The sequence below is a fragment of the Anser anser genome (assembly GCF_964211835.1).
Source record: "Anser anser genome assembly, chromosome: 10".
Classification (NCBI taxonomy): domain Eukaryota; kingdom Metazoa; phylum Chordata; class Aves; order Anseriformes; family Anatidae; genus Anser; species Anser anser.
In genome coordinates, this window is record NC_139730.1 from 14,561,807 (window position 1) to 14,574,754 (window position 12,948).

General features: G+C 41.8%; 1 protein-coding gene across 3 annotated transcripts in view; it reads left to right on the forward strand.

The window, feature by feature from the left end:
- Positions 1–206: 206 nt before the first annotated feature.
- Positions 207–12,948, forward strand: part of TBC1D2B (TBC1 domain family member 2B) — a 38,139-nt gene continuing 25,397 nt past the window's right edge. Inside the window, exons 1-2 of one of the 3 annotated variants that reach the window (XM_083850876.1) lie at positions 207–294; positions 9,263–9,416. In XM_083850876.1, the coding sequence (XP_083707002.1) occupies positions 9,281–9,416 (136 nt within the window). In that variant the 5' untranslated portion in view covers positions 207–294; positions 9,263–9,280. Of the gene's footprint in view, positions 295–1,317; positions 1,810–1,867; positions 2,021–9,262; positions 9,417–12,948 lie in introns of those variants that run through there. The other 2 variants (XM_083850875.1, XM_083850877.1) reach the window with 2 other exon arrangements.

A 12,948-nucleotide genomic window follows, 5' to 3' on the forward strand; every position in this document is an offset into this window, starting at 1 on the left:
TTAACACAACAGAATCAGTCATTCTATTCTGAAAAAAATATGGACAAAAATGTCTCCCCTTTGTTTGCAACATTTAATCCTTCAGTGCATCACACTTCATGTCACATGAGTTGACTGGGGAGATGTATTTCCATTCTTCAGTTTCTATTACAAGTTTCTCTTGAACATTGGTTATTTCCTCACTTGACACATTTCTCATCGGTAGGTGACATCCAGAGAGAAGGACTTGAAGAATGCTGTGATCCCCTGTCATCATAGAAGTGGATCCCAAGGACAACCACGCTGGATATTCAGGTGCTTTATATCAATTATATCTTTTAGCACAGAATGCAAATGTTGTCTGGCAGATGACGCAGTTACTTTTCACTGAGAAATTAAGGGAATTATAAATGAGGGCAGACTAGGAAGCTTTTGGGGATTTATGATTTCTGGATACCTTGAGAACTTCCAAACCGTCAGAATTCAGTCAGGTGAACCAAGTTCATACCTAGCATAATCCTAATAAAGACACCATTGCTACAACCATGGCAACAACTTTTTTTGACAACAAGCTTTTTGTGCTGTCTTTAAGGTTGAGAATGAAAAGCTCAATGTCATTAAATACACAGTTGCCTCCTCCTATTTTGGGGTGATTATGCCTCATCAGGCTCTTTTCTCTATTTGTACCCTAAGCATTAGGCATGTTTGATGGAAATAGGCATACATTGCATTCCAGACACTGGGAGGAATTATGTGAAATGTGTACCTACTTCTCTTCACTGTGAAAGTCACAGTGAGAGTCACATAAGTCCTCTATTATTAACACTAGCAGCTCCCTGGAGTCCAAAATGTGCTAGACATTTCAGAGAAACATAGAAATATAAGCAGTTTAGTTTGTAGCCTTCACAAGTCTGAAACCTGTAAGCTACAGCTTTTTACCCATTGCTGTCTGCATATTCCACAGTTTTTCCCGTGTAAATAACAGATGTTGGGATGGGATTTGACATGTGGCAAGAGTTTGTTAGGTGAGATCAAACACTGCATGGAGACTGTTAGGACTGTGTTTGGCACGAGCACTCCTGTGGTCAATGCTGCAACCTTTAGTAAGTCACTAGTGAAGAGATAAGGCCCTGAACCGGAGAATACACGTTAGTAATGTAGCTTCCCACAAAAAAGGCGGCTTTTAATCTGATTGTGGGCTAGACCACGATTTGGGAAACACTTTTTAACGCGGTCACACAACAGTGGAAGCCCGGTAGCGGTAAGTGACACACTAGAAGGGCACGGATCCAGAGCAGCGACTCGGCGGGCAGCGCTCCACGTCAGCAGCAGCCGCTGGGCCCCGCTCCCCCGGGCGGCGGCAGCGCGAAGGCCGAGGCCTCGCGGCGGGGCGGGCCGCACTACAAGTCCCGTGAGGCGGCGCGGGCCCCACCAGCTCGGGGCGAGGCGAAGGGAAGGGAGGCGAAGGGCGGCGAGGCGATGCCGGCGGCCGGCTCGGAGGCGGAGGAGGGCGGCGGGGAGGGCGCGGGGCCCGGCGCCGGCCCTCCGGGCGAGCAGCCGGGGCCGTGCTCCCCGAAGCTGTGCGGCTACCTGCAGAAGCTGTCGGGTAAGGGCCCCCTGCGCGGCTTCCGCAGCCGCTGGTTCGTCTTCGACCCCCGCCGCTGCTACCTCTACTACTTCAAGGGGCCGCAGGAGGCGCTGCCCCTCGGGCACCTCGACATCGCCTCCGCCTGCTTCAGCTACCACCAGCCCGAGGCCGGCGCTGCCGCCGGGGACGAGGGGGCCGCCTTCGAGGTGCACGGCCCCAGCGGCGCCGTCGCCGTGCTCAAGGTAGGCCCCGGGGCGCCGTGCCCTGCTCGCCCGGCCCGGCCCCTCGACTTCCCGCTGCTGGCTTCGGTTTGTTGTTTTAAGGGAGAGAAGTAATCCTTCCCGAACCTGGGGTTGATAAGAGATGTCTGGCTGCCCCTAGTGCCCCCCTTCATCTTTGCCTTAATGAGTAGTTTTTTAAGTGCCCCTCTGAAGGAGGAAAGAATTGCCTCAGGTGAGCGCAGGGCTGCCTTGGTCGAGTGGGTTCGGTGGAAACGTCTCGGTGGAAAAGCGATTGCCAAGGAAATCTGATGGGCTGTGGGTTTGGAGGCTTTCATTGGCGTGTTTTTCACTTTTGGGGTGTTTATTTTGAAAACATGGATGGCAAAAGTCTTAATCTAGACTGTTTGGGGAGGAAGGAAGAGGAGGGAGAATTGTTTCCCGATAGTAGCAGAGGCTGTGGATCGTGCTGTCTGCAAGGACATAGACATTCACAGGATGAGACTAAACATCAGGCTTGTTTTTACACATCTTTCCTTTGTCGTCATGGCTGGGCGTGAGGGGGGACGAAGAAGCCATTTCCACTTGATAAATTAGGAATAAATTAATCTGAGTTTGTATTATTTTTGATTGCTATTAATGCATATATTTTGCTCAAGGAATGCTCTTTGTGTGAGCTTTCACACAAACTGCTTTCTTTTGCAGCAAGTTCCTTAATATTAGATTATAAAGAATCCATAAAGTTATTTAAGTAAAACAGCAGAACTTCATATTGAATATTGGAAGAGATCTTTCTTATGTGGTTACTTAACAGTGGGAATTTGAACAGTGATAAAAAATGTTGATACTGTAGAATGTGTTTGTATACGTTTTTCAATACTCTGTAAACATTTGTCAAAATAAGGAATCATTAACATACTTTGCTGAAGAGTAAACAAGTTGTCTAACTGGAAAACTATTGTGGTAATAATTTAACTATATTTGTTTAAGGAAAAGCAATGTAATCAGCAATTTTGCATGTAATCACTTGTAAATATGACTCTTTTGTCCCTATAGCCATAATATATGTTGTTATTACTTTCAATGAATCTGCCTTTATACCCTGAGTATTTATCTTACAGAAGTTAAAGCTGCAAACTGGGTGTAAGGGTTTGTTTTATTTTACGTTACTATTGAGTGTTTTTTTTTATATATGGAAATCTTCAGGAAAGTACGTAATGCACATTTTGTTTTGGTGATGTTTTTGAACAGGCAGGCCTTTACTGGGAAACAAGTAGCTTATGATTTTGATTATAGTGGGAAATAACATGTTATCTGTGTAATAAATAACTAGTCTGTCAAACAGTAGTAGTGAAGCAGCAGCCACAGGTGCCTCTTGCACTCATGGAGATGGAATTGCTCAACAGTGATGCACAAATGTAAGCGATAGGGGTGTTTCCTTTTTTGTGTTTCTGTTGGTATCTTTTTGTTGGTGATGTTATTATGGCCTTACTTTTCTCAGTCATTTTTTCCTGTACTCTCTAGGAAAGAACCTATGATAGTTGGAGCTCTCTTCATGTTTCCATACGGCAGTTGAGAAAAGTCAAGGTCATTTCTGTAACTAGCAGAAAAAATAATTTTGTATCTTCTCATTGTTTTGAGGCTTGCCTTAAAGCAGCAAAGCGACTGTCCATAAAATGCTGTTACATTATAAGCATTTATATAATAAGGAATTAATGAAGATCTCGAGGGATATTGCAGGATCAGCCGGCCTCTTGCAGCTGTGTGATTCACCAGGGGTTAAGACTTTTGGAGATGGAATTAATTTTCTTCTAGCATGATGGCTCTTTAAGGCCTATAAAAATATCTTGCAGCTAAATTAGGTAGAGACAAGAATGAATTCAAGATGTTAAGTTAAAAAGGAAAACCAAAGGACTGACTGATCCAGCCTCTGTTGAAAACAAATGTGGTTGAATCTTTGAAGAAAACATTACACACAGAGCACGAGGATAAAAGTCAAATCAAATGTTGCCTTCCCCCTCTAACTCACATGCCTTATTTTCCTCAATTTGCTTCTTGTTCAAAATTTCCAGATCTCATCATCTGGTCTTTCTCATTCACTGTTATAGGCTGAGAAGAGCAGTAAGAAATGAGCAACTGGAATTCCAGATTGCAATGATGGCGCGGTTCAGGAATGCATTATTTCTTCATAATGCCTCAGTATTTTTGTTAATGTAATGATTTCATCATCTGGATTGCTCAGTCTTTGTATTTTGTGGGAACTGAGGATGGTATGATGTAGTTGGGGTTTGTTTCTCAGTTTGATAGCAGTCTGAGGAAAAAATATATACTGTAGCCTTCATAGCTAATAAAGCAAATCATTCATCATTTAGAAATGTAGACAATCAGGCTGACAATTACATGATCGTAGTTTTTCCTACGTATTTTGAGCAGTTAAATTACATTAGAAGAAGCAAAGTATATGTAAAAGTCTTTTTCCAACCCCTTTGTAAAAATACATAACAAGTACCATAATTTTAGGTGAAGAGTCAGAGAAAAGTATGCACTTTGGGAATTGTAGATGGAGAATTGTGTTTGAGAATATCACGGAAAGGGCCTGATCCTGCAAATACTTGCTGTGGTGTAGAATGCTGGTAATACAGTCAAGTGAACATTTGCTCATATTTGCACAGGGAGGTCTGTCATTAAGGGAGAAAAGAATTAGCATTATGAATATATAAACAAACAAAGAGGAGGTTTCTCATTTATTTTTAAAGCAGTGTATTTTGGCTTATGGCTCTGTTCCCTTGCTTTTGAAACAAAGCAACGCTGGCTGGTGATGATAGCCTGTGTGTCTGGTCACTTGTGGGTGGATAACTTCTGGGGGAATTGGGGTGGGGTGGAGAGAATTGCACAGACTTCTTTAAAACAAAAAACAAACACTCATTTTTCTGGTTATTGGCCAAGTAGTATGTGTTCCAGGCACTGCGGAGTTCGGAGCCCAGATCCTTGAAAGTATTGGACACCAAACTCAGTGAAATCAGAGCTATTTAGGAGCTTTTACTCCAATTTGTCAATAATCTTTAAGGTTGTGGCAGTGATTAACGGCGTCCTTGTGAACCTCTCATGGTGCTGAGTTTAAGTAGTGTTGGTTTAGGACCCAGCTTAGTTAGGTCTTAACTCAGTTTAGAAGACAGCTCAGTCATGAAGGTGATTTGTTTCCTGAGTTGGTAAGACTTCTTGTTTTAACTTTGCTGATTAGTGGTTACAGTACTTGAACTGAATATTGGGCAGCCCTCCAAAAATAGACATCTGGTTTGCAATTTGCTGTTTGAGCACAGCAGGGTTAGAAAGTCTTAAGAAATACAGACTTTCTGGTGGTGATCCCCTTTTCAAAAATGCTTGTGTTATTGGCATACGTGTTCCACCATGGTCCAGGCAGAGGATGTCACTGTGCAGTTGTTTTTTCCAAAGAATTTTTCTGTTCACGTCACACATGCATCAGAAGCAGCTAGATCCTGCAGCATCCTTAGTAGAAGAACACAGGGAGGGTTTTAAGTAAATGATCTTGATTTTCCATCCTTTATGTTGAAAAGCAGTGGGGACTGCACGTCTCTTTACTTACATTGTCTTCTGCTGCTGCTGTTGCCTGCAGGTTTGCAATAGTAATTCCTTTTCTGGCATTAGTTCAGATGACATTATTTTAAGTGTGGCTTTTTACACCTCTAACACATGGCTGCTCTTCTTTGTATTGTTGCAGAATTTGTTCTGTTGTGAAAATGTCATTTTGTCAAAACTAATGGGTGTAGTCATGCTGATACAGATTTGTTCTTATGGGCAAGTGTCATACAGAAAGGAAAATTATCCTACTGTGAAATCTGTAATTAATTTAATAAGTAACTAAGAAGGCAAGTAGACCATCTGCATTCTTTCTGCTATTCCATTGATGGTGGTTTTTCTTCTTGCAAGAATACCCTTGTTAAGTTGTCAGTGACTAGCTAAGGTTCTCTCTTACTGAAGAGCCACGAAATAGTTGAGTACAAATAAGGATTCTTTGCCAGGTCTGATCAGTGCTGTTCCTAGTTAAATGTTCTGTCTCTATCGGTGACCAGTAGCCAAATACTAGAAGAAACCATGAGAAATGGGGCAAGCGTGGGAGTGTCCCCTTCTGTGACAGTTCAAGTCTCACACACAGATTTTGCAGATTTGTCTTTGTTTGTTTAGGAGGAGGGGAAATGATAAACTTACATTCTGTGTGTGGTTTTAGAAAAAGCCATTTTCCAAGAACCAACTTTGATGAAGAAAAGTCATCATAACAGAAGGTCACTGCATATTCTTTTACATGTAAAGTAAATAATTTAGATACTTGTATAAACTCAGCCAAAAGTGTTCAGAGGGAGTGGGAATCCTCTATAGAAAGAGAAGGAAGACCAATTACGTTGAGGAAGGAAGGCAAAATAACACACATGGTGCAGTGGCATAGTCGTAAGGACTTCTTGGGAAATGACTTAAAACAGGAAGAGAGAAACACCTACTGCTTTGCTATCCTGTTTGACACTGAAGGACCGTAACTGCTAACTGCCCCCCTGTGCCTCCGTGCCATCACATGTAAACCGAGGGCGTCTATCTGCTGCTCAACAGAGAACAGGTGCAGATGGGAATTTAAAAGCAATGGCAAGCAGCAACTCCGATAAAATCAGTTTATTGTTTTCTAAAGAGCTTTGGGAAGAGGACAATGGTACGAAATATTACAAGAGCTCATTAAGTTGCACTAGTCATGGGCAGAAGTTAATTGTAGGTATACCTTAGGTTGAGTCAGTGTGGATTGCCTCATTAGCTGTTGTGGCAGCAGAGAACCGCTTAAACGCTACATCCTGTGTTAGTGGAAGTTCTTTGAATACCGAGTGGTTTTCTATGTGAGCACAGTAAAACCTTGCTTGACAAGGCCCGTGTGCAAATCTCAAGGGAATGTAGATTCTGATATATATTAGAAATGGACGCTTGTTGCTGAACAGAACTCCAAAGAACCCTTTGGCTCTGGGAACAGCAGGGGAGGCACTCGCTGCTGTGGTTGTTCCAAGAGTGCCAGCGGCAGCTGTGTGGATTGGTGTTTCACAGGGCCCAAGTTTTTGCTTTCTGAGAAACCTCATAGACATACTTAAACTAGTTCCTTCAAAAAAAGACATGGGAAGAAAATATTCCCCTTGCCCCAGTTTCCTGTGAGCAAGCAAGAATAAGTATATGAAACTTACTTCCAATACAGAATAGAAATACATTGCTTACATGCCTGTCTTAGCAAATGAGGAAGGTGAACCTACAGCATCCTCTTGTATCTGCTTGGTGTATTGCACTACTTGATTTGTTTTATGTGTGCTTACTTGATCAGATTCACGTATGTTGTGTTGCCTTGTGCATATGATGTGCTGAGAGGAACTGGAGCATCAGCTCCAGGAATTACTGTCTCGGTTTTCTCATTAGCTTGCTTGAACAGTGCTTTGGAGCCATCTGCCATAGAATGTTCTGGATGTTAAAGCTCATACAGGTACAGAAAGGCCAAATTGTAAAACAAAAATTTATCTTTGATTGCTAAACACCAATATCACACATTGCTGATCCAGAGAGAGCACCCTGGGGAGGAGTCAGTTGTTGTTTGCTATGTTGCTTTAGATTTGTCTTGTAATGAACCGCTCTGAGTTGAGATATGATGGTAAATGGATCTTTCATTTGACTAGACCAAAAGTTATCTTTTATCAGTAATGAAGACAAACCTGTGCCATTAATGTGCTTTATGCAGTACTTAGTTGTCTCTAAAGAGTAAAACAGTCGTTTTCCCCGGTAGTGTGGGTTTTTCATTGGTAATGCCACCAAGCACTTTGAGAGAAGGCAGAAGGACTGACTAGTGACAGGACACTCTGCGTGCTTACTAAGGACTTAGGTGAGTGTCCTTTCATGAGTGTTAACTTCTTATTCCTTAACATACCATGTTACTAGCACCAAATGTTTGCTCTAGGTTGGCTGCTGAGGATGTGTTTTAATTAAAATGACTCTCTTCAGGGAAGCACCTTCAGTGTCTGTTACCTTTATTTGGTCTGTTGTTGGCATTTGTAGACTGTCATTTGCCACAATTTGGAAGGACTCGTATAGCTGTGATTCTGATTGAGGCTTACAGATGTTTGGCTTCTTGGACTCTTACTAGCTATTCATACTAATGACTGTAGGCCTGTAGGTTATGTATATACACACATAATAGCACTGTATACAAGATAGCTTATGGGATTATCATGGAATTAGATGGCAGTACGATATATTATTAAATTGTTGGTTTCTGCTGATAATAAAGCAAGTAAGTAATGAAAATGGGAATTTTTGTGTGTGGGTATGGGACTTCTAATAATAAAGATGTGCAGCTGTCACAGAATCACAGAATCATTTAGGTTGGAAGAGACCTCCAAGATCACCTAGTCCAACCTCTGATCTAACACTAACAAGTACTCCACTAAACCATATCACTAAGCTCTACATCTAAACGTCTCTTAAAGACCTCCAGAGATGGTGACTCCACCACTTCCCTGGGCAGCCTATTCCAGTGCCTAACAACCCTTTCCGTAAAGAAGTTCTTCCAAATATCCAACCTAAACCTCCCCTGGCACAACTTTAGCCCATTCCCCCTTGTCCTGTCACCAGGCACGTGGGAGAACAGACCAACCCCCACCTCGCTACAGCCTCCTTTCAAGTACCTGTAGAGAGTGATGAGGTCGCCCCTGAGCCTCCTCTTCTCCAGGCTAAACAACCCCAGCTCCCTCAGCCGCTCCTCGTAAGACTTGTTCTCCAGACCCCTCACCAGCTTCATCGCCCTTCTCTCGACTCTGTCGAGCACCTCCATGTCCTTCTTGTAGCGAGGGGCCCAAAACTGAACACAGTACTCGAGGTGCGGCCTCACCAGAGCCGAGTACAGCGGGACAATCACCTCCCTAGCCCTGCTGGCCACACTGTTTCTTACACAAGCCAGGATGCTGTTGGCCTTCTTGGCCACCTGGGCACACTGCTGGCTCATATTCAGCCGACTATCCACCAATACTCCCAGGTCCTTCTCTGCCAGGCAGGTTTCCAACCACTCATCTCCCAGCCTGTAGCTCTGCTTGGGGTTGTTGTGACCCAGGTGCAGGACCCAGCACTTGGCCTTGTGTGTATCTAAACACTTTGTCTGTGAAATATAGGATGCTGCTGTGTTTTCTAGTGTTTGAGTTTAAAACTGGAGGAAAGAAATACTTGTATTTTAAGGGAAATGGATTTGGTATGGAAGTCAGGGATATGAATGCTTGCGCAACATGTGTTGTCTACATTAGTGGTTATTTCTTTTAAATCATAACTGGTTTGAGGTAATTATAATTAGCAGACCAGCAAAGGGATCTGGGTTGTTCCTTTTGGTTGCGCTTGGGTATTCAGATGCCTGAGAGATGCACCGGTCTCATTAGCACTCTGCTTCCTTGTGTTGCAGGCTGCAACTCGTCAGGATATGACCTACTGGCTTCAGGAGCTTCAACAGAAAAGGTGGGAATATTGTAACAACCTTGATGCAGCAAAAAGGGACAGTCGAACTTCTCCTACACCAAGTGACTTTTCCAAAGGTCTGGTTGCCAAAGACAATCCTGGTAGGTTGAAAATTTGAGTAAAAACCGTGTTTATTTTCAATATAAGTTAATGAGCACAAGGCATAACACAAAGGAAGAATAGTGACCATAGTCTTTGGAAGTTTTTTTGCTTCATCTTGTTATTAAGTAACTATTTAAACTTTGCATATTTTGATGATACTGAAGTAACATGACATAAATGTAGTTCTGTGTGTGATTTCATCTCTTTTTTGAAACCGATTGATTTCTTTAAAAACAGTTTTTTAAAAAATCAAGTAAAACAGAGTATTTCTATGACTAGGTTTCATGAAGGGGCAAAGTACAGTTGAGGCTACTTCTCTTTTTGTAGTTTTAGATTCCTAACAGTTAGTGTGTTCAGCATTCTGAATGTAAAGTGCAGGTTTTAATGGGAGCAGGTATATCTTGTCTTCTGAGTAACTAGACTTTGTTCTTGAAAATAACCGTACTTGGTTTTTGGTGTGATGGGTGTATCTGATTGTGATAAATATTCTTTGCTTTTTGCAGTTGGAAGACAGTTTGCGCAAAGACTACACACATGAAATTCAGTCTCCATAATAGCTTCAGCCAATCAAAATGTAATTTTAGACTTGCGTCAGAGATATAAAAATGTAGCAATGTATTGTACAAAATTATTCTGCGTTTTGACTACACTGCTTTGACACTTTTGAATTGTTTCATTTCAGGATGGTTACAAAAATGAGTTGCTTGCTTATTTCTGTGACTGATAAATAAGACTGCATTAAGAAATCCTGTTCTATGCCAAGTTAAACATGTTAGTAAAGCTCTTTGGATTTAAGCAGTGTCTTGAGGTCAGGCATACTTCATCAACAAACTTCATGTTTAGTTGTTTTCAATTTGCTCCTCCTGTAAACCCGGAAATGTTAAGCTGTCATCTTCCCCTCCCTCCTCTCCCCTCCCCCTGTTTGGATCCCATGCTGCAGCTTTGTCCTCTAACCCAGTTTACTGCTTTCATTTGAGAGCAGCCTGCTTGTGGCTCAGCCACAGCTGGCTTTGGCGTCTGTTTCAGTAGGAGCTCAGCTTTGTGTCAGCTACACCAGTCGAATAGCCAGCCACGCTAAACAGATGCTCAGTTATCTCCCTTGGTCCAGCACTGGTGCTGGTCTCAACCTTCCTTACGGTAGTGCAGGGAGGGAAACTGGCAGGAAACATCTTTGTCTCCACGTTTGTTTTTGGTCAGTGTGGCTTCCTGTAGTGGTTTACAGCAGGGACAGATGAGTGCTGGGATCACTACAGGAGAATTGGTGGGAATATGAAGTGGGGTGGTTTGAGACAGCCTTTTTGTCGGCATACAGTCTGGTTAGCAGCTTGTCAAAGCATATGCTGCAAAAATAGATGTGTTGCTGTGTAAAGATCTAACAGCTTGCAGGTGTTGGAAAGGGTAACAAGGTTTTCTTCTTTGAAATCTTTCTTGTTCTACTGTAAGCCTCTTACTCTCTTCTAGGTAGTCTCCCTTTTTGCATTGTTACGTGGTATTTGTCTGACCCTGTGCTGAGTTGGTTTAAGTCAAAGTTTAGCCAAAAGGGAGGGTTGTTTTTTGTTCTGTTTTCAGCTGGATTACTGAGTGGAATATATTTACTGTGCAATCAGGTGACTTGCAGAGCTGCTGGAAGGGAGGGGACAAGGGGCTTAGCAGCTAAGGATGGAAGTCAGCGTGCAGGAGACAGGAGTGCCCTCTTCTGGGAGCAGGCTGTTGGATCAGATAAACCATAATGTGTAATTTAACACCAAATCTGTGTTCTTTCTGGCTTCTACCTCAGAATTGAGGTACACCCTGAAACTCATCTGTTGTCTCTGCAGTCTGTGTAGATACAGTTCCCTCATTCCTGCTTTGCTTCAGATGCAGCAATAACAAGTGAAAAAGTGCCGTCACTTTAGATCACTCATCTGCTGTTTTCTTATAAGTTGTTGGGTTTTTCTGGATCAGCAAGATGAATCAATTTGTTATAGGACTGTGTTTTTTTTAAATTTATTAAATCCAATGCAACTAATGACAGAAGGGAATGCATGGGCTGAGTAGACCCATCCCTTTTGTGGACAGCCGGCAGTTAAACTCCATTATGTGTAATTTGAAACTGCATCTGTAGTATCTCATTTTTGGTACTGCTTATCGCAATAATGATTTTATCGTAACTGAATGGTTTAATTAGGGATTCCTTCAGGGGAGACTGGGAAGAGCCTGAATTATTATTTTTACTTTTCGAAGAAGTACTGCAAAAGTTTCCGGTAGGACTCTCTAAGGCGCTGGTTCCATGATGATGACTAACTTGTGTCTTCTAAAAAGCCCTTACTGTGTGTTCCAAGATGTGTGTTATACTGGAGCACAGAAATTGGTTTCTTTTGCTAAGGCTTTAATACAGGTGCTATCACTAATGTTTTAAGTGGGGAAATAGTCTGCTTTGGTCCAGAAGTGAAACTGCTCGCTGTAGTCTTGTCTATTTTGTGCCTCCCCCTTTTTACTCCTGTGTGTGTATATATATATATTTTTTTTTTTGGAGCTGTTTTTGAGTTCGGAAGTCTGGAGTAACTGGAACGTATGTAGGGTTTGGGGAAAGCTTCGTAGATCAAGTTTAGAAGTTTTTATAAGAATAATCAAAGGAAGTGGTAAAGATGTGGAAAAATGGTTTAAAACATTTTTCAAGAGGGCTGTGGGAAAGCTGTGTAACAAAAGATTCCGTAGGATTTGTAATGGAGCTGCTTTAGTACCATGTAAGTCAAATAAATGATTTATTCTTTTTAGGATTTGAATTTTTAATTGGTTGACTGTTAATGTAGTCTTCATTATTTCAGCACTAAAATTGGCCATTCTTAATTTCTCAGCTCTTAATTTGCAGTAATGCAAAATGGTATGTCATGCATTTCTAAGATTGCTATGTTTTAAAATAAGTTCAAAAATGAGATTGGGGAAATGTTTGCAGTAACAGCCATGTTGCTGTGCTGTATCTGCCATGTAGTTCACACCTCCAATCAGTGTATTCAGAAAAAAGTCACAAAGAACTGGATACAGATGTAAAAATCAGATATTGACATTACTTTGTCTGCTGTCATGAATATTTCTCTTAGATGACAGGCCACTGTTAATTACTAGTTGTCTCAGTGTAATTGTACCATACTAATGTCAGGTGTTGGAGCTAGTTTGATATTTAGTCATCACTGGTCTGTTGCACGGGAAGGATTTAGTTGCTTTGTAGGAGGTATACCATTTGGCAGAACTATACCCCAGATGCACATGTGGAAGTTTGACGTGGATTTTTACTTTTCTGAACTGCTTTTGAACCCTGGAATCTCAAAATAGGATACATTATCTAGTCTGTTACAGGCTCTTTTGCAAAGAAAGACTCCAATTTATTAATTTCTCCTTTAACACCTGAAGTAAACTTTTGAAGTGCAGATATTACATTATCAATCTTACCTCCCAAACACCGATAACTGAGTTTTCATTTGTCTTTCAGCTATAGTTATTCATAAAAAATGTTTTAACAGGTTCACCAATAGGCAAGGTTATTAAAATACG